Here is a 25,666-nt window from a genome sequence, read left to right on the forward strand (position 1 = left end):
CAGCGTCAGACAGTTTGACCGCAGAAAATAAAAGACGGACTAAATCTGATACAAAACAAAACAAACTCAAAACAGGTGTGTCCTCTAGGGTTGTAATATGCGGCATTAATTTGGGGTCAGTGTGTCATGTGATATGGAAAAAAATAATATATATCCATATAAAATATAAGAACAATTCCCATACTGGAGGCTTGGAGTAATTGAGTCAAATATTACACACAATATGCAAACATGTGGTAAAATAAAGACAAAACACACAATCCTTTTTAATTTCCATTTATTTTTCTAATCTTGATTTCACCGCTTACCTTTAAATGTTCTCTTTTTTACAGTGACTGAAGTTCTATTTTCCCCAGATATCAATTATGATTAGGTCATTAGGGGATTTTCCAAAAAATAATATACAGCTGTAAACAATACCATTATAATTTATACATTTATCTCTGAAAATAGGAATTAATTTAAACTCTTATACGTCTCTTTTCTACAATGTTCTCTTTCGATCTTCCCATGTCACGCGACGGCAAAGCCATGCACTACTCGAGTAGTGACGTCTGTGCCTTGAGCAAACTTTCTTTGGACACACCGCGGAAGTGACCGTGAGAGAGAGGAGGGGGGGAAAAGAAAGAAAAAGTACACTAAATTATTTATATTTACAGTTTAGTCTTCATTGTTATAATTTAAACAAACTGACAGTCACATGGTCAGTGCTGTTGTAAGGGCTCATCATCAGGTAATTTTGAGACACAGAGGCACAGTGTTTGGACTAGCAGGCAAGTTTCCTCCTTTTTTTCCGTTTAGGGAACGATGGGAGTCTTTTTGAGAGTCAATTTTGTGATTTTGTGGTTTTTGAACAGGAACATGCTCCTAGAAAAGTGTGATGATGGACCCCTGACGGATAAAATCAGCATTAGTATTATTAACACTTGTCTTTGGTCATTTTTGAAAGTGGATCTGGTTAGTGCAATCACCTTCAGCCCCGCTAGAAGGGAATGTGTGTTTAGCTCTGTGCTCTCTCATGTGTTAGTCCTCATCTGTCTAAAAGCTGACAATAACATGGACCAGGGAGAGGATTACCTCTAATCTAATCTAATCTAATCTGCTGGGGTTTTCAGGAGCAAATTTCCAGTTCTACTAAAAGGCAGGATGCTGAACTAATAAGCAAACCTGGATATGAGGTTCTCCTTGTTGTACATTATTACATGTAACAATGCACAACTGATGGATTTTAAAGCAATCAATCAATTTATCAGTTAAAACAGGCCAAAGATCTGAATCAGAGAAGAACAATAATAGTAATAATAATAATAATCTATTTCCATGCAGTACCTGACTCCCGGGAAGACAACGGTATAAAATGCAAAAATCTGCCACATATCTGAGGTCACGACCCTGAAGAGGCTCGGTCGCGTCCGCGTCGTGGAAAAGTGTGAGCGCCTCGAGAGTGACCATTTCCGTCTCTTCATTCAATCAACTCTCTCACTGTGAACTCGTGCTCTCTCTCTCTCTCGGTCTCCCTCTCTCCCCTCGTGGAATTCAAAAAAATGTACAAATCCATTTTTCAGGTAGAACGAATCACCAAAGTGTGAAGTTTTTTGTGTTGAATGACGAATAAATATCTGCATGTGATTTCAAAACAAGAAATAAAAGAGAAAAAAGAACAGATACTGTACACGCTACATGCTCGAGAAGAATACATCCGACCGCCACCTCTCAGCATAAGACAAGAAAAAGAAATCTTTTTCTTTCCTCGCTATAAAAATACCTAGAATCTAGAGTGAGTGTAGAAAAACTTTTACATGTACAAGTCATTTACATCCAAGGCCATTTTTCCCCATGGAGTGAAGAAGAGAAGTGAGATATATGATTTCACAGGGTGAAAAATGCCAAAAAAACAACTGGTGTCCATTTTCCCTCAGAAAGACGTGTCCAAAAAGTACTGAGGCTGCATAGCACCGATACACAGCATCAGTCTTTGACAATGCAGATGTTTCTTAAGGAGAGGAAATAAAGACCTACTTCCTGCCAGTGTCCACTTTCTTGTCGAGCATTATTGCTGCCAAACGTCTGCCTGTCCTCAATATTGCAGCTCAGGTCTGGAAAACAATAAAACTGAGCTCAAAACTCGTGGTCTCATGAAACTTCTCATCGCTATATGGCATTATTATGGAAACAGTGTTTGTTTTTTTCTCTGTACATATGGAGTCTGTAGCAACAAATCTGATATACTTTCATCTTCATACGGGGCCTTAAAATATATTCCATTTTTTTTTACATTTGATCCCTTCATAATAAAACAGTTTTATGAACAACAACAAAAAAATGTAGTGCAAAGTACAACCAACCATTTGATTCTTCACAAACAACCTCCCAAATGTCAGCGTTTCTTCAGTCATAAACTCCACTGTTACCGGCAGCAAAGAAACAAACAAACAAACAAACAAACAAACAAACATTGATCACCTGAATCAGCTTTGCTCTCCGTCACTTTCACTCAGCAAGAGAACACTAGGGGTCAGGTGGGCCGAGCTTTTCCCGCCATCGCTCGCCAGTTTCCCTTCATGCCTAATTCAAGTGTTTACAGAGCGACGAGGCGCACATACACAGTGTACTTTGTCAGTTACAGCCCGGGGACGATGCTAACCCGGCCCACCTGAGCTCTGGGACCCTGTTTCATTGTAAAAATAAATGAGATGAAGCACATTATGAACCAGACCAGGCGCCTACATTTCTGACATTTAGTGTCAAATAATAAAAAACACAAACAAACGCTCAAACGCACAATTTACCCTCCGGGCATTTCTTAAAAGCCCCGAGAAACGTCCCTCACTTGGGTTCACTGGGAAAAACAGGGCACAGTGTAATTATAGGGACTGTGAGGCAGCACAGCAAGACTTGAACTCTTTAAAGACGACTCCTGACTCCTGACTTCATACGGCTTTGTCTCAGCTTGGATCAGGAGCCGCAGCACACGCAGAAATAATGAATGTAGCCTTTGATCACCTTTCATTTAAGGCCTTTTAAGGTAGAACTGTTCACTGAATCATTGTTGTGTTGACGCTGTTTTTAATTGGAGGTTTCTACTCTGACCACTTGTTCACATTCATTCTCAGGTTCCTCTGGCCAAATACATGGGAGTCACCAGAACCCAAGTGTTTTAAGGAGGGCACACACACACACACACGCACACACACACACACAACCCTAACAAGCAAGAACACACTTGAGGGATCCCCAACTGAATATAGCTTATGTTTCACTGACGTCCACGGAGTTCATTTTTGTTTCGAGTGTTTGGTGGAAGATTTTGGGTGCGTTGTTGATGTTTTGATTTGATTTGTTGTGTTTTTTTTTACATGGTCTCTGGTTAGTTTTCTCCAGTCTATGTCTCCAGCCTGGCTGAACGGCGTCTATTTGACCTCGAGAATGGAGGGGTTGGACTCCATGATGGCCACAATGATTTTGTCAATGTAGTCCTGGAGTCTGTAGTTGATCTCCTCCTGTTTGTGGACCGCCTCCATGAGCTGGAAACAGGGAAACAGGGATGAGTGGAGATATAAAATAACACACACACAACAGTAAGCCTCGTCAATAAAAGGAGACCTTTTCTTTTAAAGAAAAAAAACAAACCAAAACACCTACCTCTGTGCGAGACACAGAGTTGATCTCAGCTGCCAGGGAGTCAGAGAAAGGGGCCGACATCAGGCTCTTGGCTCCCTGGATGCTCAGGTTGATAATCTGCCCGTTTAACTCGTCGTTCTGCTCTTTCAGACTGCGGTTGTCCTGAAGGAGTCAAGTAAAATCGTTAAAGACTGAAAACAGTTTGTCGTCCAGTCTTCTGTTCAGGACACAGTCACAGTGAGAGTAACTCCTCCTCATACCCTGCACCTGCTCCTTCTTACATCACTGCATTTGGTTTGCTTTATTTAAAAGTCCTACAGATGAAGAAATGAAGAAAAGACTGTAGCTTCAGCAGCTCTGTGTTTGTTAAACAAGTGTCTGTGTTTATATTCTATACAAACACTAATGACCACCAACATACACCTCAAGTGTGTGTGTGTGTGTGTTTACAGGTGGCAGACACGCCTCCAGCGTTTCAGAGTTTCTGAAGTTTAGCTCATTTTCAACACTGAGAGACTTTGTTAATGACTCACACTTGGCAACGCGGTTAGCGACACATTTTTCTGTGAGGTAATATATTTGACATTGCTTTGCACACTCGTTAACTACTGCAGGCTAGAGGCTATAGCGCTCTTCCAAGTCAACACAGTCTGATCAGAGTGACAGAATGAGAAAGAAAGAGGGCAGCGATACCTGTTTGAGTCGCCTGATCTCCTGCTCCAGCTCGGCCTCACGCGTGCGGGCCTGATACTCCTGCAGTCCCGCTCCGGGTGTGCGCCCTCTCTTCGACTCCGCCTCCAACTTGTACAGCTGTAGGTGCTCAAGCTGTTTACGTAGGTCTTCAATGAGCTGAGTGTCAGAAAGTGAACAGGCGACGTCAGTTTATGCAGTCATCCGGGTATCGTAGAAAACGAGGGGTTAAAGGGCACAAAACACTTCACCTCCTGCATGCACTCCTTCTCCTTCTGGCTTTGGTGGCGCTCGTGGCTCAGCTTGTCACTCATCTTCCTGCGGGACTCCGTCTCGTCCTTTAGCCTGTCACACATGGCCTCTGTCTCATCTTGCAGCTTCCTCTTTTCCTGCATATGAAAAAAGAAGTGAGTATTGTTTTCCAGACCTGAAACCAGACTAAAGGAAAGATAAGACACTAATGTTCGGACCTCCTCTAATCTCTCGATGTTTGCTCGTAGACAAGGAACACAGGACCGGAGCTCGCTGTTCTCCTCGTCCAGCTGCTGCAGCCTGACAAACACCAACAGATACAAAATATTCAACAGAACAAACACAAAAGTATACATACACTGCATGCTTGTGTTGTACCAATTAAAAGAGCTTACACTCAGTGGCAGATAATGCCAGTAGGTGGCAGTATGGAAGCATTTTCCTGCCAACAAACAATATGTTGGCCACTGAGAACCTGTGACTATAAACACACCAAACACCAACTACATGCTGGTTTTGGACATTTTTGCCGTCTAAATGACTCGTAGCGAACACATTTTATACTATAAACATACATTGATTGACACCAAAGACTCACCTGGCCTGCAGGTATTCCAGCTCCATTCCTCTCTCCCTCTCCAGTTTGCTCACGGCCTCCTTGTGGCGCCGCGTCTCCTGCTGCAGCTGTTCATCCGTGTGGACCTCCTGCTCCTTCAGCTGCTCCTCCAGGGCATTGGCCCGGTGCACCAGGTGAAGGTTCTCCTGGCGCAGGCGCGAATGCTGCTCTCCCGAGGCCTCGGACTCCTTCTCCAGCTCTGCCACTCGACGCTCAAGGAGGAGCACCTGGAAGAAAGAAGTGAGCGCGTTACGATTGGCAGAGAAACGACAGAATATGAGATAAAGCTGCGTCCATCACAGGTCTAGGAGACACACGAACGGCACAGGCAGGTGTTTCTGAGTTAACTCGGTCACCTTGTCTGTGATGTCATTGTCAGCCATCTCCAAGATGTCCCGCGTTAGGTCGCTCATGGTGTCCAGAGTCATCGAGCTGTTCTGCAGGAGATGTCTGACACAAGAGCACAGGGGAAAAAAACACATGTAACCTCCTGCCAAACACAACTACTGCATTGGAACTGGCAATATGAGAGAAATCAGAGCGACTGTTTATTTTACCTTGCTACTTTCTTGCTGGACAGCCTCTTGCCAGCACTGGACAAGGAGGAAAAACAACAGGAAAGATGATTAGGAAGAGAAAAAGGACCTTTTATCCAGCCCAGTCCCTCTCGCTCTCGTACTGCAGCGTTTATACAATGTAAACATACAAAAATACTGATCTGGGATTACGTGAGCTAACTGATTGCATTACAGAAATGCATAACGGACGAAATCGGATTTCAGATTTAAAAAAAGTTTTTGTAATAGAGCTACTGGTCAGTAATCCTGGATCAGCAAGTTTGTTCCAAAAGCTTTAAAAAGCTTTACTCCACTACAAGCTGGCATTTTTACACCTGGAATGAAGCATGGAGGTCATGACATGAAGAAGATAAACAATACTGAACATCACTCACCTGTGATACCTTTAAAAGAAAACGACTAAACCACTAATGAAACCATTTTCATACATGCATGGATAAATGTATGAGGGACACATCACGAGTTCGGAACTAGCCGGACTTCCTTTTCATCTAGAAATGCGATATTCTAACACTGCAACTCACACGCCAATGAAAAAACAACAGGCAACAGTGTGAGGGATGAATGTCTCAAACAAAAAGACACTGTAACGTATGTGCACTTGCATGTATTCTGTAACACACACACACACACACACACACACACACATGTTGTTGCTACGCCAACACAGCATGCACATACGATGACTACGCACTGCAAACACACACACACGCGCGCGTTACCTAGTCATCTCTAGGAAATTGAGACGAGTGGAGAGGTCCTCCAGACGACTTATTTGTTTGTGACACTGGCTACAGAAAAAGTCCAGCGCCTCCTCCCTGAGGAAGCTCTGAAAGCGGTCAGGGAGAGGAGCAGGTGTGCTGGAAAGAGGAGGAGAGGAGGAAGAGGAGGAGGAGGTGGTGAGTGCTGGAGAAGAAAGGGGGGACGTGGGGGTGCACCCGTGTGGGAGAGTAAACTTCTGAGGCCTCTGTTCACACCTGGTATTAATACGCTAATGTGTCTTCAGTGACCTCGTGATTAATTGTGACATGTAGCGCGACTATAGAGCGCCAATCGATGGATGATGTCACGCAATCCCATCATGAAACGTTCCACCACAGACCTACGTTACATAGCGGGCAAAATGCCAGGGGAGCTTGTCCTTTCACTTGTCCGTTTCCATTAAAAGTGGGAATGGAGGACGGCTGTTGTCCCACGGGAGGACAAAAACAGTGGAGGACGAGCAGACGTTCTTACAGGATTACCAAAGACCCCGAGACACGGCAGAATCGGAATCACTGCTGTATAAGACAAGCATAGACGATGGAGAGGTTGGGAAACCCCACGCAATCTCAGGTAGAGAATCCAATACTAACTCACCTCAATATCGTGCTAATTTTACAATTTTATTGCCATGTGTAGTCGACGTTCTCCAGAGTTTACCTCAGGTCTCCTGGGCAGCATTCTAAGGGTCAGATCAGTTCAGTCTGAGCTGATCTTAAGTGTGCAGTCGTCTCTGACGGCTCGAAAACCGGCACTGGTGGAGTTCACACACCGAGTCGTGTGACTTGAGACGCAGAGAGAAGCTATTTTGAGCATCCCAGACCACATCTGAACGCAGTTCACACCTGCACTTATAACTGACGCGCTCAACTAAGGCGGATGTATTAATACCATGTCTGAACAGAGGCTGAAAACCACAGAGGAGTTTGACACAGTGTGAGTGAAACAGACGTGAAACAGACGGTGTGTGCCAGTGTGGCTGTGGTGTGTTTTAAGGACAGTGGAAAGAAACACAACATTCTAAAAAGGGAATGTGTTGATCTCTCTCTTGTGTGCTGATAAGATTTGTTTCCCAGCTTCCAAACGATCTTGTCTGTTTACGGCTCAAACAACCTACAGGACTATTTCATTAGATATATACATTTCCACATTTGTTAAAATAACTGAAAAACAAACACACATGTTGATTTCGTACCCTCTCCTCCTCCACCTGAGCATTCATTCAGGAAGTGAGTTAGGTCTGAATTATGCAACACACAGGCACAGACTCTTGTTAATGTAGACAGAAACGCAGACTTTCAGTGACTTGATCACTTGATGTTCTGATGCTACATAAATGGTCGAGTGTGTGTAGGCAACACTGCTACAGGCGCCAACAATGGACTCAATCTGAGTGGGTGACGTAGCTTTTTTTCTTAATGTGTGGTAATCCGTCACATACAGCAAATTAAAATAATGGTATGTAAATGTATGTACATTTAACCTCCACTTACTTGAAGGTCTCATTTACTACTTGCAAATGAGAATCAGAATGTCTCTCTATTAATTCATCAATTAATTAACCGTTGGGAGCTTTTTCATGATTAAAACAAGATTTCTGATCGCTTTAGCTTCTTAAATGTGAATATCTTCTGGTTTCTTTGCTCCACATAACAAAGAAATCATCAAGACATTCGAGAACGTCATCATTTCCAGGTTTGACAAACACTGATCAACATTTTTCAGCATTTTATCGACCAAACTGATCGACAGATTAATCGATTATGAAAATAATCGTTAGTTGCAGCTCTAATATTGCAGTGTGTTAGTGTCCCTGTAATGATAACAATGACTCCTACAAAACAGTGAGGCTGTACTCCAATGATCAAGTTATTTCCATATAGTCAACAGACTTCCTGGCACAGCAAATGACAGAAACATCACCCAAGTGGGAATTGCACATTATTCTGCATTGAGTATCAGATTAAAACAGAGGAGCAGACAGGAGTAAAGATGATGACGGGGAAAGAATTACACAGGGAACGTACCACAAAGAGGAGAGAGTGTTGGCCGTGTGCTGTTGTTGGATAGACAGCCTGAGTCTGTACTATCACAAGTCGGGAAAAGCTTCTTTAAACACTCTGCAAAGATATTTGAGCCAATGCAACAAAACATCGACAGCAGCTTTTCTGACGTCAGCACGCCAGTGAGAAAGCTACAGAGATGTACTTCATTTATCTTGCACTTCACTGAGAAACGGAGGCAGACAGAGCGGGAAGGACGTCCTTCACATAGCTCTTATCAGTGCTGACCTCTGTTGCCTTTTGTTAAAAGAGAAACATTTACACTTACAGCGTGAACCGCGCAGCTGAGAATGTAACAGTCGCACACTCTTATCGGGAAGCGTGCGCTGCAGTCTGGTGCAACTCATATTTGTATTCATGTCAATTAAAAGACGTTCAGGCTGTGGAGTTTCGTTAGGAGGGAAAAGAAAGAGTCATCTCTGAAATCAAGAGAGCAACATACGAGTGACACGCTCATACCTGGGAGACAGAAGCGAGGAGCCATTGACCTGCTCCAGGGGCTGCACGACAGGGGAGTCGCCCTCCCCCTCCGTCCCATCCACGCTGCTCTCCAGCAGCAACTCCGATGTGTTACTTTCACCAAAATCCTCAAAGTGCTCCTCCTCTCCTCCGATGACTGTCACCAGGGAGTGGTTGTGGAGCTCAGAGTTCAGGGAAAACCTGAGGGAGGCAAGAATGGATCATACTCTCAGTATGTGTGTTCACTTGTTGATACCAGAGGTACACAGTTACCTTCAGGACTAAGCCAACCTTTCTAGGTAACAGGCTTTAAAAAGGCTGGCTGAGAGTTGGGCTTTTTGACCTAGAAGCTTTTATATGACTAGTAAATCCCACAGAGGTACGATTAATCTCCCCACCGGAAGAACAGGTGTCTGGACACGTTTCTCACTTGTCTTCAAAAGGTAATCTGTTAATTCATATGAATCCCAAAGGCTGCTCTGACAGAAATGAAATATCCATGATGGCAACAAATGTGCTGTTTCTGTGAAGAACTTTTCCTGTTCAATGTCCAACAGGATATATTAGATGTCTTAAGCGCACACACACAGGATGAGGATGTTCAAATCAGCAGAAAACCTTTGCTTTCTCAGCTCACAATGACAACGTCCATTCAGTCTGTTTACAAGAAATATGGTTTCCATCGGACTAATCCACGGCTTTAAATTACGACCTGAGAGGCCAAAAAAAAATCCCTGTCCAAGAAAAATAAGCAATCGCACTTTACACGCCGCCTTATTGAATCAGAGAACATTGCAGTCTCAGCAACAATTACTCCATGTCACGAACAAGTGTTGAGCTGAACTGCTTACAATTCTAGAACGGCCATTTTTGTAGCCACTTACCCTTTAGCTAAGTTCTTCTTAAGTTCGCACTGTCCCACACTGACGTCCCTCAAACAGAGCGACGGCGAAGAGCGAGAACGCATCTTGAAACGGCCTCCGCTGCCCTGGCGTACAAGCCGTGGAGCAGCAGGAGTCAAAACCCCAGACAACCAGAGTGGAATCCTGAAGTTTCACCGGTTGCACCAGGTTAAAACAAAAAAACAGACACTCTCTTGGGTACTTGGGTATTAACGAAATGTTTTTTTGGTCCTAAGGAGCTGCTGATCTACACAGCCACATGACTAACAGTCCACGCCACCCAAAAAAACTCAAGGCAGCACAACAAAGGGTTGACTTGGAGGGGGTTAATCAGATTTGAGGCTGAGCAATGGCCAACAGACAGTCCTGCTGACGCTCCACGAAGCAAATATGTGCGGGCACACGGGTAAGACAGAGGAGGGCGGGGGAACTTAATCCTGTTAGACTCTTAATCCTCACTTCAGTGCATATTCTCCAACATAGACTAACCGGTATGGGGCTACATGTTTAGCGAAGTAAGCTAAGTAAGTAAAAAAAACTTAGTAAGTTTAGGTGCATTACAACTCACAAGTTGTCTGGCATGATGTGGCTTTGAGTTTTTGAAGTGAGAGAACATAAAGGTCAGAGTCATACAGTAAGTGTGTTAGGTTCCAGTCAGCAGCAGACGTAGGAGAGCAATGGCATGACTAACTATAACAAAGGGAGAGGATCAGATTAGAACATTGCAACAGAAAGGGGGGGAAAAAAGGGAAAACAACACAAAAAAAAAAAAGAGCCAACTCAACACTTCCTGGAATTCAAGGATCAGTCATGGAATGGGAAGTCCAAACACATCCATGTCGAGCAGACTGCGCCAATCCGTCATCGAGCGGGAGAGACAGGTCACGCAGTCAGCAGATAAGGTTGCTCTGTTCTACGTTTCCTCTCCTGAGTTTGCACTAAAGGCCATTTCGACAAGAACACTCGTGGACCTCATCAGCAGCAGCTGCCATTCAAATCCCCCAAAAGAAGCTCATTTATTTATTGAATTAAATAATTAATTCAATCAATAAATAAATACATACTGGTACATCAACAGGGTCTGATGGACACTATTAAACCTTTCCGATCTACCTTTGATAGCCATGATAATCAAAACCTACTGTTCACTGTGCTCATAGTCACGTCTAGAGAGAGTAATTCATACTAAACTAAATATACATAGGACTTCTGGCAATAAGTGGAAAAACACAACTCTCAGCAAGATTGCAACTATTTCTGACGTAAAATAGAATAAGTGGCCGCTTTCCTTCCTAGAATTCAGTCCAAAGCAAACGTAACCTGAACATCCAGACAAAGTGTGAAGCTCTCAAGTCTCTTTTCAGTCGATACAAAACAACAAAACAAGGAAGAATGGGGGAAGGACTCAGTTTTCAAGGTTTCTCGTGCTTACGCGGTGCACATTTCAAGTCTACCCTGAACGAGCGTTCCTCTTCAGCTGCACAGAAAATGTTCACTGCAAAATGTGCCAAGTGTAACCAGGTCCACATTGTGTCTGATTGAATTGTAAATGCATCATTTGTTTCCAGAAGAATTCAAGACACTGGGTCGATAAAGTTGTACCTGTCTGCTGCTTCAGTTTAATCGGCCTGTCTGCTGACCTAAATAGATTTAGAATGATCCAGCACAGCACACGAGACTAATGAACCATGTGATCTGTGTGAAAGGCCATTTTAGGGCACATACAGTACATGCTACACTTTACGGTAAATTCTGTAGCGAATAGCAACTTCCCGACAGCATTACAGCATTGATCTGGTTCTCATGACGAGTGGATTACAACTGATGAAGTATGACAAAGTTAATCCAGGGTCACAAACAAGTCTTTCCCTCACTAAATGTGAGCAGATGACGTACAGTACTGCTCCAAAATGCACGAGCACATTGGTCAAACCTGACAAGAGTCCAGTTTACACACACCTATTTCCACCGTCCTCGGGGTCGTGTAGCGTGGCTTCAATGCCGCTGTCCGTCTCCACGTCCTCGTGCATCTCGGGGGGTACGAGTGCCCCCGTGTCCTCATCGGTGAAGGTCTCGCACTCACTGTACGTGCTCTCAGAGCCCAGGTACGCGCTGTCAGTCACCTCATTTTGCTGCGGTGACAGAAACAGAAAAATTATAATACACAGAGAGAAGAATGTCCTTTGTGCTGTAACTGTACAATCAATGCTGATTTCAACAGTCCACAAAGCAGGGCTGCAACTTGTGATTATTTTTATAATTGATCACACAATTGGTCCATAAATTGTTTTTCTCTAATCTCAGAATGAATCTCAAATGTACAAACAGAAATTCAGCAGATACAATGATTTTTTTGTCAGATGAAGCAAATAAATCAGAAAATATTCACATCTGAGAAGCTGACAAATCAGAGAATATGTTTTAAATATAAAAAACTATCAAACTGATTAAACAATTATCAGAATAGTTGACGATTACTTTAATAATCGATTGATAATTGATTAATCGGTTGTTTCCGCCCTACACCCAAGTAAAAAAAGTACTATATACAAACTATAGTGGCTGCAGTTAGTACTGGATTGTCACATTCAAATAATAACATGGTTTTAAATACATATGCAATAATAATGCAAATACATGGCGGTGACCTTCAAAGAGTTGTTACCACCACTGTAAAAAACAAACAAGATCATAAACTCAAAGTACACTTTCAAAAATGTCTTGGAAAAAAGGTGTCTGAAGAAAGGAGACGCTCTATTTTCATTCTTCATGTCAGGCCAGCTGGTGGTGATGCCATTGCACCAACCCACAACAACCAAACACAGCACAGAGCATAAACAGACCTTAGGGACAATCTGTTGTGATTCAGATGGCTGAAGAACCTGCTGTATAAACACCTCCAAGCAACAAGTTCAGATAAAATAAGCACAAAACACCAAATGTTCCAACACAAAGACTTGCCAAAGAACAACATCTCAAGCGATCAGCGACTGGGGACAACTTGTGTTGGTCTATAAAGCAGCAGCAGCAGCAAAAAAAAAGACAGGTGAGTCATACTGGAAATCATACCATTATAAATGAAGCAGCAGGAGTTGCAGGGCCCAGCAGGCTGTCCAACATGCCCAGAACCATTGTCTATGTCTGGACTCACTGACAGGAAAGCTGGCCTGTCATGAGAGCCTCCTAATAATGACTACAAATGCTTCCTCACTCAGAGAGAGAGAGGGGGAGAGAGAGAGAGAGGGAGAGGGGGAGAGAGAGCAAGTGAGGGTATATTGAAAAAGTGAAAAATACTCCCAACACCATGTTTAGCTTCACTAGGTGGTCAGAGGGGTGGAGACACACGAAAAGTCCAAAGAGTAACAAGAAGTCGGCTGTACTGCTCAATCAGCTACTGCCCTTAAAGTTAAAACGGCACACCATCAGCTGAGTAACTGCTTAATCTTTCCTGGCTCCTGAGAGCTCCATTTCCCGACCCAGAGTCAACGTATAAATCATTAAACCATCTTCTACATGTCCCCGGCTGCACGGTCAACAAGGCTACACTGTACATCACAACATCCTGCCATAACTGTCTGACTGTGTGCCAGCAGAGAGCTAACGTGCTGTTATGCTGTAAACTGTCAGAGTCAGTGCAAGCACATGTTTGACTTTTGGGTAGAACAATAAAAACATTGGCGATAACAAGTGGAGAGGCTGCCGTTACAGGCGTTAAGTCTGAGATGAAAATATGAATGTCAGCAAACGGTTGAAAATATTTAACTAAGAGGGGGGGGAAAGTGGGCATTGCTTTTCTCTTATGCCTTGCCTCAGCTCCACAGCCTTTCCTGGCCTGTTTTGAAAGCAAACAGGGCTCGAACAGCACAGCCTTTGACAGAGAGGAACTCTTTTCTGCCAGAAAACGCAAAGGGGAAAAACAAGGCAATGGACACAGGTGTGGCAACTACTTCAAACACACTCAAACTTTCCCAAACCGATGTGTATGGGTTCCAGTAAACAGCAGTTATGGCAACTAGACAATAAATAATAAATGTACATTATCTTAGTGGGAAAAAAATATAATAAACAAGTTTATGATACTCTTTCAACAATAAAAACCTGGAAATGTTGTTTTCTCTCTAGGTTCCAACACCTTTTAACAAGGTCTGCCTTTATGAGCTGCAGTTATTAATATGTATCACAGCACTTACAACCTACACCAAGAGAGGGTGCTAGTGTTGTGCAATGTACCACCCAAAAACAGCAGCAGCAGCAGCAGTAGGCTGATGTACACTGAGTGCATACAAGTGCTGAGAAGTGCGGAGGCCAGCAACAATGACAGTTTAAAAATATAAGTTTGCGTGCACAAGAGGAGGCAAGAATTCCATATACGCCGACCACAACAAGTCCACACACTCGTGTAAAACTCCAGGCACATTCCAGCTGATCCAATATTTGTGAAAGAACACTCTGAATTGTAGCCTGCCAGATGCTATTCAGTGTCAGCCAAACCAGGGTGTTCAGTCAGTGAAACATTCACAGAGAGGTAATGATAGCTCTGCGAGCCACTCGGTGAATTACAGTGGGAAGAGTTAAGAGTGCACATGGAGTTCAGTCCGTGACCTCCACGCTGTACCGTTGTTTGCACCACTGGGAACTGGAGGCACAACAACTGGAAGAAACACACAACTAAGAGAGAGAAAGAGAGAGAAAGAGAGAGAGAGAGAGAGAGAGAGAGGCTAAACCTCTTGAAATGTGCCTCACCTCGTCGTATTCCTCGGGACAGCCCACGGCTCCATCCCCTGGACTGTAGTTCACACTGTAGAGCTGTGGCTCCGGACCTGCAGATGTGAAAGAAAGAAGACGGCTTTAGTATTTGCACAATAAACACAAAGCCAAACAGTAAAAGGAGGGAGGCTGAACAAATACACGGCTGGTGTGTCCTATGCAAACGCAAACAAGCGTCCTCGTCTGAATTTCACAGTCCATTTAACGTTCTTTAAATATCTATTTTAATTATACTTGCATACTTTTTGACCTACAACCTGGTTTACATTGTTACATTTAACAGTGTAAAATACAAATGTCCATGAACAAATAAACAGAAAGTGAGACAGCTAGGTGAATGATTCAACAAAAACCTATTTCACAGCTACATTTTCAGAGAGATTGGTTTTCTGTTTACTTGTGTGACATTCAACGGATAATAAATAGGTAAATCATTCAAAATGTATGTCCTTCATTCTTTATAATGCTTTTTGATGACTAGTCTTTATCATATTAACTGTAGTGAGTGTAGTGTAGAATTTTTAAATGAGATAAACATTTGTTTTAAAACACTGTTTAATTCCGATAGCTTTCATTTAAATATGTCATGGATGAGGAAGAGAAAATCTTTTTGTAATTTAATTTTGGACAAAAATACATGACCCTACTCTGCAAATATTCATGTTTGACAAACTGATATATCATTTATGATATAGTCCTGTACACACTCAAGATATAAAATGTGTCCTAACTGCCTTGTGCCTTTAAGCAACCTGAGCATGAGGAACAATAACATTATGTAACCGTTAAACTGGACAAACAACAACTAACAACTAAAATGGACAAAATAAAAATATAAAACGTGTCACTGTGCTGAAAGCGCTTATAGATGAGCAGTGTAACCTGAGACAGGCAAACAAGATGGAGTCCCATCAGCCACCACGGCTCCTGTGTCTAGTAAACAGAGCTGTGAATCGCAGCCCACTGAGAGACTGGAACACAAACAGTGTTCTCCAAAGCTGCCAGTAGACCCAAGGGTTTTTTAATCCCCATGCCCACTGCTATTGTGTCAAAGACACACCGCACGCAAAAGAAAGCTGGCCTCTGTTTGAAGACACACCTGCAGTTTCCTGGCACGCCCACAACATTTAAAAGGACGCATTTTTTTCGAGGAGCAATTCTGTTTTTTTGTTCCAGGACATGCCGGAGCCACTACAGGGGACAAGGCATTTCCATAGCTGGCAGGCCTGTTTTTATTAAAATGCTTTTACAGACAAACACGGCCAGGAGTAAAAAATAAGATGAGGGTGAAATGCATTTAAGTGCAACTGACAATGAACATCCAGCAATAAAAAAAACAGCCAGAAGGGTCAAGCAAAAATGTTACACAAACACTGGGCTGGACATGACACCATGGTCACATGATTTGCGCATGAGCCAAACAAGCCACCAAAACAACCTTGCTGAGATGATACAAGACTAATGTAGTCATTTATTTCTCACTTCATTTGAGATTGGGCCAGTTTTGTTTGCAAGATTGATGGTGTTATGCAGTGCAAGCCTGCTTAGCCTGTTTGACAATACATGATTACGTGTGTTAATTTGATAACAGAGTGTTGAAACTAGTGACCTACAGAGGAAAGAGAGAGGACATGGCAGAGCGAGGACAGTAAATAATTCAGCTGAATAGGACCCTCCGTCCAATCCCATTCCTCCGTCACTCCTACAGTGAAACCTCGCCAATCGGCCCATCTCATGCTTTCCAGTGCATGACTTATTAATGGTCTGAGAAACTGGAGCTGCACAACCCAGAAAGCCTCAGTGAAAGAGTTTCACAAATCAATCATGTCGTAGTGACATCACCACAACCTGTTCAGAAAGACAACCGAACACAGAATGTGTCCGTCCAGAAATACGTTAATGAATAACTGAGGTGTCATGGGTTTACTGGTATAACACTAACAATAAAAAGGTGAGGTTATGTGTGATATAGCAAGAAGAATGACACATTTCTCTGTTTTATATAAGTTCATACGATGATTTTACCTCCATTGCTGATTGCAGAAATTCCCCGGTGGAAGTCTTCAAAGCTGATCACGCCCAGGCCACTGGGATCCAGAAACTTGGTCAGATCCTTTACCTGAGAGGATAAAAGAAACACAACAATCAAATCTAATTTCATCACAGCCACAGGATAAAATAAAATAGGCTGCCTAGATGATGTCAATAAATGACGTAAGAGGAAGTTTTTGTGATGTTTGCATACCAACTTCAGTGGAAAACAATAGCAGACTTATCTGAACGTAAACCACATCAGAATAAGGTCATTTCATTCCAGTGATAGTCCCAAGTGTTACATGATGAACTTGAAGGATTTTGATTCGACAGCAAAAGTTCACCAATAAAACACTTCAGCAGAAAAAGAGCTTTTGCAGATGTCGACTGTTTCTTACTTTATTGGATTCAGGGCAATAGTGGGTTTACAAGGGTTTAAAAGTGTATTAGAGGGTAGTGGCGTCTTTATACTTTAGACTGCGTGATACAGAAAAAATCCTGAATGCACATTCAGAAATATGGAGCAAATATCACAGAAATGCTGCTGTGCTCAAGTGTTAAACGTGTTACATAAGTACACCTACATATTGTATATTTCTACTGCCAGTAACCTGGCAACAAGATAGCATGTGCTTCACTAACTGCAGGGAATTTAAGACTGAAAATTGAAAATATATCCAATCTAATCAGTACACGGAGAGTGTTCACACATATTATTGCACCAGTTAATGCTTACTATTTAGATAGCTGGCTCTCTTAAGACCTCACCTGTAAAACAAATAACTGTGTGTGTAGCTGCAGAATTACTGGTGACGCCATGCAAACAATTTCTATTTACACAAATAATAGACTGAGTCAAATACCGTCCATCCCAATTTTATACTAACCCATTATTACAGTATAATTTCAGGGGTGTGTGTAACACAAAAAACTAGCTGGGAGGGATCCTGGGAGTATGTGGGGTGAGGTTTCTGTGGTGTCGGCTCACTTACTCCTTGGGAAAGCAAGCGCACAATGCAAACATAGTCATTTTACTGAGACTTGTCTCTCTCTTCTGGACTTCTGTTTATATCGGTTCCGTGTAAAAACAAGTCAATTTGAATTATAAATGCCAATCTTCCGACTCTGCGAGGAGACTGCGAGAACTGAAACTCCGACTTAACTGAAACTGTGAAAACCCCTGTGAGTTATGATGTGGTGAGATGAGGGGGGAAAAGCTGATGTCACCGAACGGTGGTTAACACTGACATGGTAAGTTTAGCTTGTGGAAACAAGGTACCTCCAACTCCCCACGTATGCCACAGAAAAAGCTCTCTATACGGCCAATGTGTGACAATACTCTATGCTGAAGGAGGACAGAAGTGGAAAGAAATGGGAGGTTTCTGTTCCACAAAGCAGCATACAACGGCATACAGGAAATATATTTGTACCATGCAGATACTCACAAACATCTCTGCTGAGAGAAGTGAGAAGAAGGAGTGTGAATGAGGAATCAACTGAGCATCTGTGGTCCTGATGACATTTCTACTCCACCGATAATGATAAGCAATAATAATAATAAGGGTTGCTTACAACAACACAATGGCAGCAAATTCAATATTTTTCCCTTTTTCCATTAGTTTTATGTTCTATGCCAATTAAAACGCCACATATAAATGTTGGAAACTGTGTTCCATCGTCATCCTTGCATTAGAGAGATTTACTATTTTGCCAATGTAGCGTGCGAATGCTCTTCTTTTAGATCTATGACGCAGTAGATATTGTACTAGAATCATGAAAAAAGTGGACAATAAATACAACAGGTACACATTCTGACATCCAAAGACAATCATATCAGTATAAATCCACTGTACTGTAGAAGCGATCCATGGCCTATATCAGAATTGCTGTACTGTCTGTACAGCAGTGGCAGGCCCTCAGTTCTTGTGAGCAGAGGCTGTTGGCTATTTCTAGGTCTGACCTAAATCTAAAGGTGACTTTAATGTCAGTTGATTCAATTATTTAGCCCCAACAACCCATAGAAGTGTCAGTTGAACAGCATGCATAGCTGCTCGACTCACAAACAAAGAACATGACCCAACACCTGCTGATACTTTAAGTTTTTACCCTTTTGAGTTTGAAAATACAGCTCAATGTTATCATTGACGATGCACTGTGCAATAATATGCAAAGTTAAACTTAACTGTCAGTTCTTCTGCTTAGCGGAGCAGTGAAGGCACTGTGGTTTTTCGGTTTCCTCTATTTGTGTCTAATTAGTGCCGGGGCACGCCTGACTGCCTCCACACAGACCACTGTTGTGCATCACCCCATGGAGAAGAATACCCTCTGGTGAGGTAGTTTTATCCTGGAGGGAATTTCTCAATTGCTCCTTAACAAAACTCCCATAGCCATGATCATAAACTTGGTGGGTTGGCAAAAAGAGGGCAAGAAAAAAAGACTGGATGATCTTTGAAAACAGGATATTAAATTACACTAAAGTGAACTCGAAAGCTAATCTTTCAGGGAATGGGGCATTCCATTATGGAAGGGCAGTACATGCAAGCAGCGGGTGAGGGGTGGGAGGATTGACTGACAAGAGAGAGACTCGACCACAATGCAGTTCAGATTAGCTTTTGTGAATCAGGGTCAAAAACCAGCGGTCGTTAGAAAGGGCTTTTCATAACTTTGCTGCAAACCTGCAGGGCATTTCACTTAACATCATAGTCAAGCTTTGGTTGAATCTTGACTACGCTATTAAATTTCATTACTGCCTTGGTTTCAGCTCGTTAGTATTATTTCTGGCTTAGCATACGGCTAGCTGTTTAGGTAAACAGTGGGTCTTCCTACCATCCACTAAATTAAAAATATCCAGTTCTTTAAGCTGATAGAACATAACATCAGTCACCTTGTCAGTCCAAAAAAATTGACCCAGGCAGAGCACCCACGCCAGCTGGAGTTGCTGTAGCTCGACTGCCAATCTTATTAAATGGGCAAGTCTGACTTTGAGGAATTTGATTCATTACAATTTTAGCCATGCTAAGATATTTAAGTCTGGTTTTAGTCTGACTTTTTTGTTCTTGTGTCAAATTAATGACATAGATGACCACCATAGCCACCATGTTGGATGTTTACGAAAGCTGCTACTTTTCTGTCGAGACCGCGTCAAGCTCGTCTCGAACACACCAGGTGACTTCTATCCCCAAAAATCATCATCAATCATTTTGTCATATGTGGCCCTGTGACACCGCCTATCACTCCTATGTCAAGATTTGCATGCTACAAGCACCAGCAAAACATGCAAATTCATCATCTTCAATACTGGTCTCTGACAGGTTTTCTGGGACATTTGCCAGGTGTTAAAGAACAACATGAGTACAAGGCACGCTATTAGCCATATAACATCATAACAATACAAACACAAAGGCTTACTTAGAAATACACAGTGAACAAAATCTGCTAAGCTTATGTACACACTATTTGGTTTACACTCCCACAAGCCCAGTCTGACCTGTGGATGTCATTTTAATCATTAGAACTTAAATTATAAGTTAAATGAGTGTTTTTTCCACCCACACTGCTAAAATACCACTATGGTCCGTATTAAAATGTCTCTACTCAGAGCCACTCATGCATGAAGGTTATTCAAAACTCTATTATCTCAAGATGCCTGAAACACAAGGACAGATGACGACAACGCATATTCAAATGTGAAAAGCACATTCATGTGTGTGTGTTCCAAAATGATATGAGAGGAGAAAAGCATTCGCTACCTCAACATTATGGGCAGGCCTCGTTAGATCAGCCCCGATTTTTCCACTGATCCTTGACTGTAGCTAATGGAAGCTAAATCCTCTGAGATGTTATAAGTAGTATTATATAACACTCCAGAAAAATTCTGAAGATCAGACTGACTGCAGCCTTTTCATTTATTGTAATGTCATTTTAGAAAAAACTGCTAACACAGTAAAGCATCTTCTCCTCACTAAACACAAGAGGACAGAAATCTGAGAAGACATTCCCGTAAGGACACAAATTAGATTCTACAGTTCCTAAGAGCCCAGAAATCTGATAGCTAAACACAAAGGAACACGCAGAAGTAATCAATCTGTACAATTTGGTTAGCAATTCAAGACACCTTAAAAGAAACTGCTTGAATCTTGACTATTCGGAGGAGAAGTCCACCGGATACCACAGAGCAAATGAATAAAAGTAAAACAGACCACACCTATAGAACAAAATCTAAACCCAATATCATGTAAATCTACCACTTTCAGTGCTGCCTAGCCAAACAACAGGTGGAATTGATTTACATGAAACTAAACATGACAAAAGACACGCTCTCTCCCTCAAAACAAGGTCACGGGCAGTCTGTGGAAGGCACCCAAACCATGAAGTCCCTCTGAGTCAGGGAAATACATTTTACTCTTAATCCCTCAAAATTCCCTGTCTGTGAGCCACAGATATCTATGACCAGACATTGGACAGATCGGGGCAATAGAGGTGCTTTGAACTGGGGGGAGAGGGGATTAAAAGCATTAGCGGGGCCAGCACCATGCTCTGTGTGTGTGAGAGTGGCAACAAGTACCTATACTTTCAGAGTTTCACACAAATCATTAAATACACAGGTTAATATTTTTCCAAATTCCTTATGTTGACTGAATCTACCTCCCACAGAGTTTTAAAAAAAGAGATACATAAGTTGTTTATGAATACTTAGGGCTTACTGAAGTAAGAGATAAAAGATATTGCAAAGAATAGGCAAAGCATGCTCTTAGAAGCACAGTTGTCAGCTACACAGCTACGCTTATTTCTTTTTCCAGTTAGGTGACATCATTGTTTGCATCCATTCCTCTTCTGTTATTTGCATAGGGTGTGTTTAAATTGGATGGGAAAAGAAACTACTTTTTACTTCTTTTTTGAAATAATGGTTTTACAAATTATTAAAATGGCTGATGGCATTCTCATGATTATTAGAATCTTCTTTTTTATTGTTATTATTATTATTATTATTATCATTATTATTATTAATAATTGCCATTAAATAAAATTATTTTACAAAACTGCTTCATAGGCTCTGAAGCACCGCACCCCCCCTTCTCTGTCATCAGAAGGGGGCCTGCAGCACTTTCTGACTGGTTTCAAGCCAAGAGTAAACGCTGATCAACACTGAAAGCTACTGTGTACACAGGCAAGTATTTGAGAACTTAATGTGACGCAGCTTCAGTGCATGAGCCGAAAATACTCAACTCTGAAGTTTTATTTATTGCCAATACACTTAGGTTAAAACCATTGATTACCAACCCCCTTGATTACTAATAATTAGTGTCGCTCTTGAAATTGATTGATCAATGGCCTTCATATATTTAATTTTAAATTTTGGATTTAACTTGGGGTTCAAACCAAGACCTGGGTGAGGGTCACACAGCATCTCACAAAAGATGACCCCCAAAGCACCAGATGTGCAAATGTGTTCACATACCTAGTACCAGGCCTAACAGAAAGCTCAATATGCTTGACAGACACTACAGTCTGGCAACCCAAACTCTTGAACACTCACCAAATACAGCTCAGTCAATTCCAGGTATGAATTTGATGGTTTGCAGTTTGTATTAGTCAAATAAATTAAACTAAATGTTCACATTAAGGCAGAATACCTCAAACTCAAACTTTCAGCAAAGTTTGATAAAAAAAAGAAGATACCAATGTTGCTTCTCTATATGAAAACTTAAGGCGTTCCACCGTGATCTGTCACTTGAAATGTTGCTCATTACTGACCATGTTTTGGGGTTCACATAGGTTTTAGAATAATGTTATGTGCTTCAAAGTGACACCAACCAGATGAATTTCACTCGATTGAATTATTCAGACTCCTTTCAGGGAGCACTCTAAGTTTCAGCAGAAAATCATCTATAAATCATTTACACGTATGGAGCTTTATATGGTTTTACATAGCACTTCATTCAGCATGCATTACGCAGTTACTGCCCACTCTAAAGTAGGAAGGCGAGAAGAAAGGCAAGCGATCTCACCTGATCGGCTCCATAGGCAGCAGCAAACTCCATAAACTCCTCAATCCGAACAAAGCCATCTCCATCTTGGTCTAAAGCGTCGAATACGGCTTTTAGTGGGGAGACATCTTCCTCTCTTGTATTCTCTGCTGAAACCATTGGCAGTGAGTCATCTACCACCATCTTAGAGAGAGAGAGTGTCTCCACATTTTGCTCACTAGTCCATCCAGCCTGCGGAGAACTGTTTAAGTCATGAACTGAAAATTCAAAAGAGGTTATTTCATGACAGTCTGATCCATCGCGCTGGTTAGTATCGTTCACACTGCTGTCCTCCTCCCTCTGTTCAGCTGCTGAATCAGGAACACTTCCACTTTCTAAATCCTCCTGTGGCTTCAAGTCCCAGGTTCCCTCGTCATTGACCTCATCAGCAGTGAAGCCCAAATCCAAAGCCATCGCCTCATTCTCCTGATGTGTTGCTTCTGAACCAATTCTGTCCTCCATCAAATCCTTAGACACATTCTCCACAGAGTAACACTCACTGCTGAGATCACCCTGAATAAACACATCTTCAGCCAGAGACACAGTCAGTGACGAGGGTTCAGCAGACAAAACCAGAGCAAATGAGTCATTCTCACCTTGATGCTCAGATGTCAGATTTCTACTGACACCACCCTCTGCTTGTTCCACCTCTGATTCCTCTTTTGATAAATGTAAAGATGTAACTGTGGAGTCCACAGAGGCAGGACTGGCTGGGCACAGGCTCGGACTGCTGTCACAATCTGGAACCTCAAAATCCAACAAAGGCACACATCCTGCGAAACACTCCAGTGGTGTGCTCATGTGGTTTTCTTTGAAGCAGCTCTCAGGCAAACTTTGCACAGTAGTGCTACTGGTTACAAGCAGGTCAGTCACTTGATCAGGGAATAAACCTTTGTCTCTGGTTTCAGGTGACCATGTGTCCCTGCTCTGCGAGGGAGGGAGGCATACCTGCTCCACTTGTGACAGATCTACCAGCTCCTCAGTGACACCCTGTGGGTCCAACTCACCTGAAGACTCAGTGGGGAGACAAGTGGGTTCATTAGAAAGGAGATCTAGCAACAAAAGAGAATCCCCCGTGTTGGTCTCGGGATTCTGTACGGAAACCTTGGATGGTGAGGCAGGTTCACTGAGGCTTATTAGGTCACCGTCACCAGTTGTGGCATTTGAGCCCTGAAACAGTTCATCCTGTGTCAAATCTGAGTTATTTTCAACCACAGGAGTGAGGTTGGGAGAAAATAACCACGATAAGGTACAGTCACTGATTTCATCAGATTCAGCAGTTTTTTCTATGTAAGACAACTCCTCTAGATGAGTACTGTCGAGAGAAGCTTTAGAAAGTGTGGGCTGGTCAGCGTCAAACTGGAAAAATCCATGGGAGAAATCAGAGATATTCATGAAGTTGCCCAACTCAACTGGGTTGTCCTGAGAAACCTTTGCCTCCTCACTCTGATGGGATGTTTGCTCCCGGTCACTGTCTCTAAAATCCAAACCTGTCTGGCCACTCTTGTTTTGACAGAGAACACCTCTGTTGTCTGAATCCAGGGTGTGAAATCCAAGAGGAAATGTCTGCTCTGTCTCCCACTGAGTGTGCCCCAAAGGGCCAGACAGAACTGTCGGCTCCATCTGTCCCTGGTATGAACTTTTGAGAAAAATGATGATGATGATGTCTTATCTCACGGCTGTTGTCAAGACCCAGCGCTTCACTTTTAATGCCATGTTGTTAAATGGCACTACACCTTTTTGGTGGAATCCTAAAATGAATGTGTGTAAATACTACAGGCATTTTTAAAGCACTGATTCTAAAACAGGCTGAAATTTGACAACATTAAGGTATATTTTCTGATAGAGACGCTACCAACTCCAATTAACACGTTGTATTTGTTCTTTTGACCTCAGTGGTTGCCTTCCACATGTCCAAAATCACGTCTAAACACTAAAAGTCAGATGAATTCGTTCGTAAATGATGCATCGGAGTGATGTAAATGTGTTGTGACTCACTATGTCCCTCTCCGTCATGGCAGATCCACTCCCGGTTGATGTCAAATGTTTGAGCTTCGCCACATCCAGTGTCAATAACATGCTTCACTCCAGCCTGACTGTTGGGCAAATCATCGAAATAAAATCCCAGAACTGAACTGACAATCACGGACGGCGGCCCCTCCGCCACTTAATCCAAATTTAAAACGGCACAAATTAAAGAGTTTAAGTCGCCGGTGTTTGTCAACATTAGCTTCCTTAGCCGATTATCCCCATCTCATCCGCGGCGAGTTAATTTGACGAGGCGAGGAAAACCCAATGTGCTGTGAAACGTCCACCTCCGCGGCTGTAACATGAATGTTTATTCTCTTCTCGCAGTGCGGTTACTTAAAATATCACCAAATGTGTCTCCTCGAATTAAATTAAGGCCAGCAACCGAGGTTAGCTCCTCCTTTGAGCATCCCACTTCTCCCGTATCATTAGCCTGTTAGGGGAGTCTGCTAACAGGCTAGCTAGCGAAATTAGCCTATTAGCTAGCTAACACCCCCTCCCCTTTTCCAGTCAAATTAAACCGAGCGTTAACGTCAGTGCTTCGCCGCTTAAGATGTATTTACACGGACAGTCGCTTCCGTGGCTGTCCAGTGTTGTGTCCTCATTTCGGTGCCGCTTTCCGGCATATAATCCACCTGTGTCAGTGACAGGACAGGCCAGACGGGGGACGACACGAGACGTCAAAATTCCTCCGTTATCCTCTTCTCAAAAACGCACCTGTCTCATATCGTCCGCACCCTTTAGGTGGCGTACGTGGTATTAGATTCGATCGGCAGACTCCATCGTGTTGCAGTTAGTCCACCGCTGTTGATCACAGTCAAGAAAAGCTCTCGCATCAGCATCAGCAGTGACCCATCCTCCTCCTCCT

The 25,666-nt window shown here is 42.6% G+C and overlaps 1 protein-coding gene across 3 annotated transcripts; it reads right to left on the minus strand.

Annotated features, from left to right (window-relative positions):
* Positions 1-260: 260 nt before the first annotated feature.
* On the minus strand, positions 261-25,666 carry rab11fip3 (RAB11 family interacting protein 3 (class II)). Of its 3 annotated transcripts, XM_044013632.1 has the most exons (14): positions 22,753-25,666; positions 16,736-16,829; positions 14,687-14,763; positions 11,903-12,075; positions 9,042-9,242; positions 6,480-6,617; positions 5,737-5,772; positions 5,536-5,629; positions 5,162-5,406; positions 4,782-4,863; positions 4,563-4,700; positions 4,315-4,470; positions 3,643-3,783; positions 261-3,524 (listed from the first exon to the last, which is right to left on the minus strand). In XM_044013632.1, the coding sequence occupies exons 1-14, from the start codon at positions 24,391-24,393 to the stop codon at positions 3,411-3,413; spliced, it is 3,330 nt and encodes a 1,109-aa protein (XP_043869567.1). In that variant the 5' UTR covers positions 24,394-25,666; the 3' UTR covers positions 261-3,410. The 3 variants fall into 3 exon arrangements, with proteins under 3 accessions (XP_043869567.1, XP_043869568.1, XP_043869569.1); XM_044013633.1 differs by lacking the exon at positions 6,480-6,617; XM_044013634.1 differs by lacking the exons at positions 14,687-14,763; positions 16,736-16,829; positions 22,753-25,666 and adding an exon at positions 13,013-13,180.

This window comes from Solea senegalensis, linkage group LG18, assembly GCF_019176455.1.
Source record: "Solea senegalensis isolate Sse05_10M linkage group LG18, IFAPA_SoseM_1, whole genome shotgun sequence".
Taxonomy (NCBI): Eukaryota; Metazoa; Chordata; class Actinopteri; order Pleuronectiformes; family Soleidae; genus Solea; species Solea senegalensis.

Coding starts and splice junctions, on each gene's coding strand:
- rab11fip3 (XM_044013632.1), bottom strand. CDS start 24,393: ATGGAGCCGACAGTTCTGTCTGGCCCTTTGGGGCACACTCAGTGGGAG. Junction 16,830..22,752: donor CTGCCTATGGAGCCGATCAG/GTGAGATCGCTT, acceptor TTATCCTCTCAG/GTAAAGGATCTGACCAAGTT. Junction 4,471..4,562: donor AGAAGGAGTGCATGCAGGAG/GTGAAGTGTTTT, acceptor TCTGACACTCAG/CTCATTGAAGACCTACGTAA.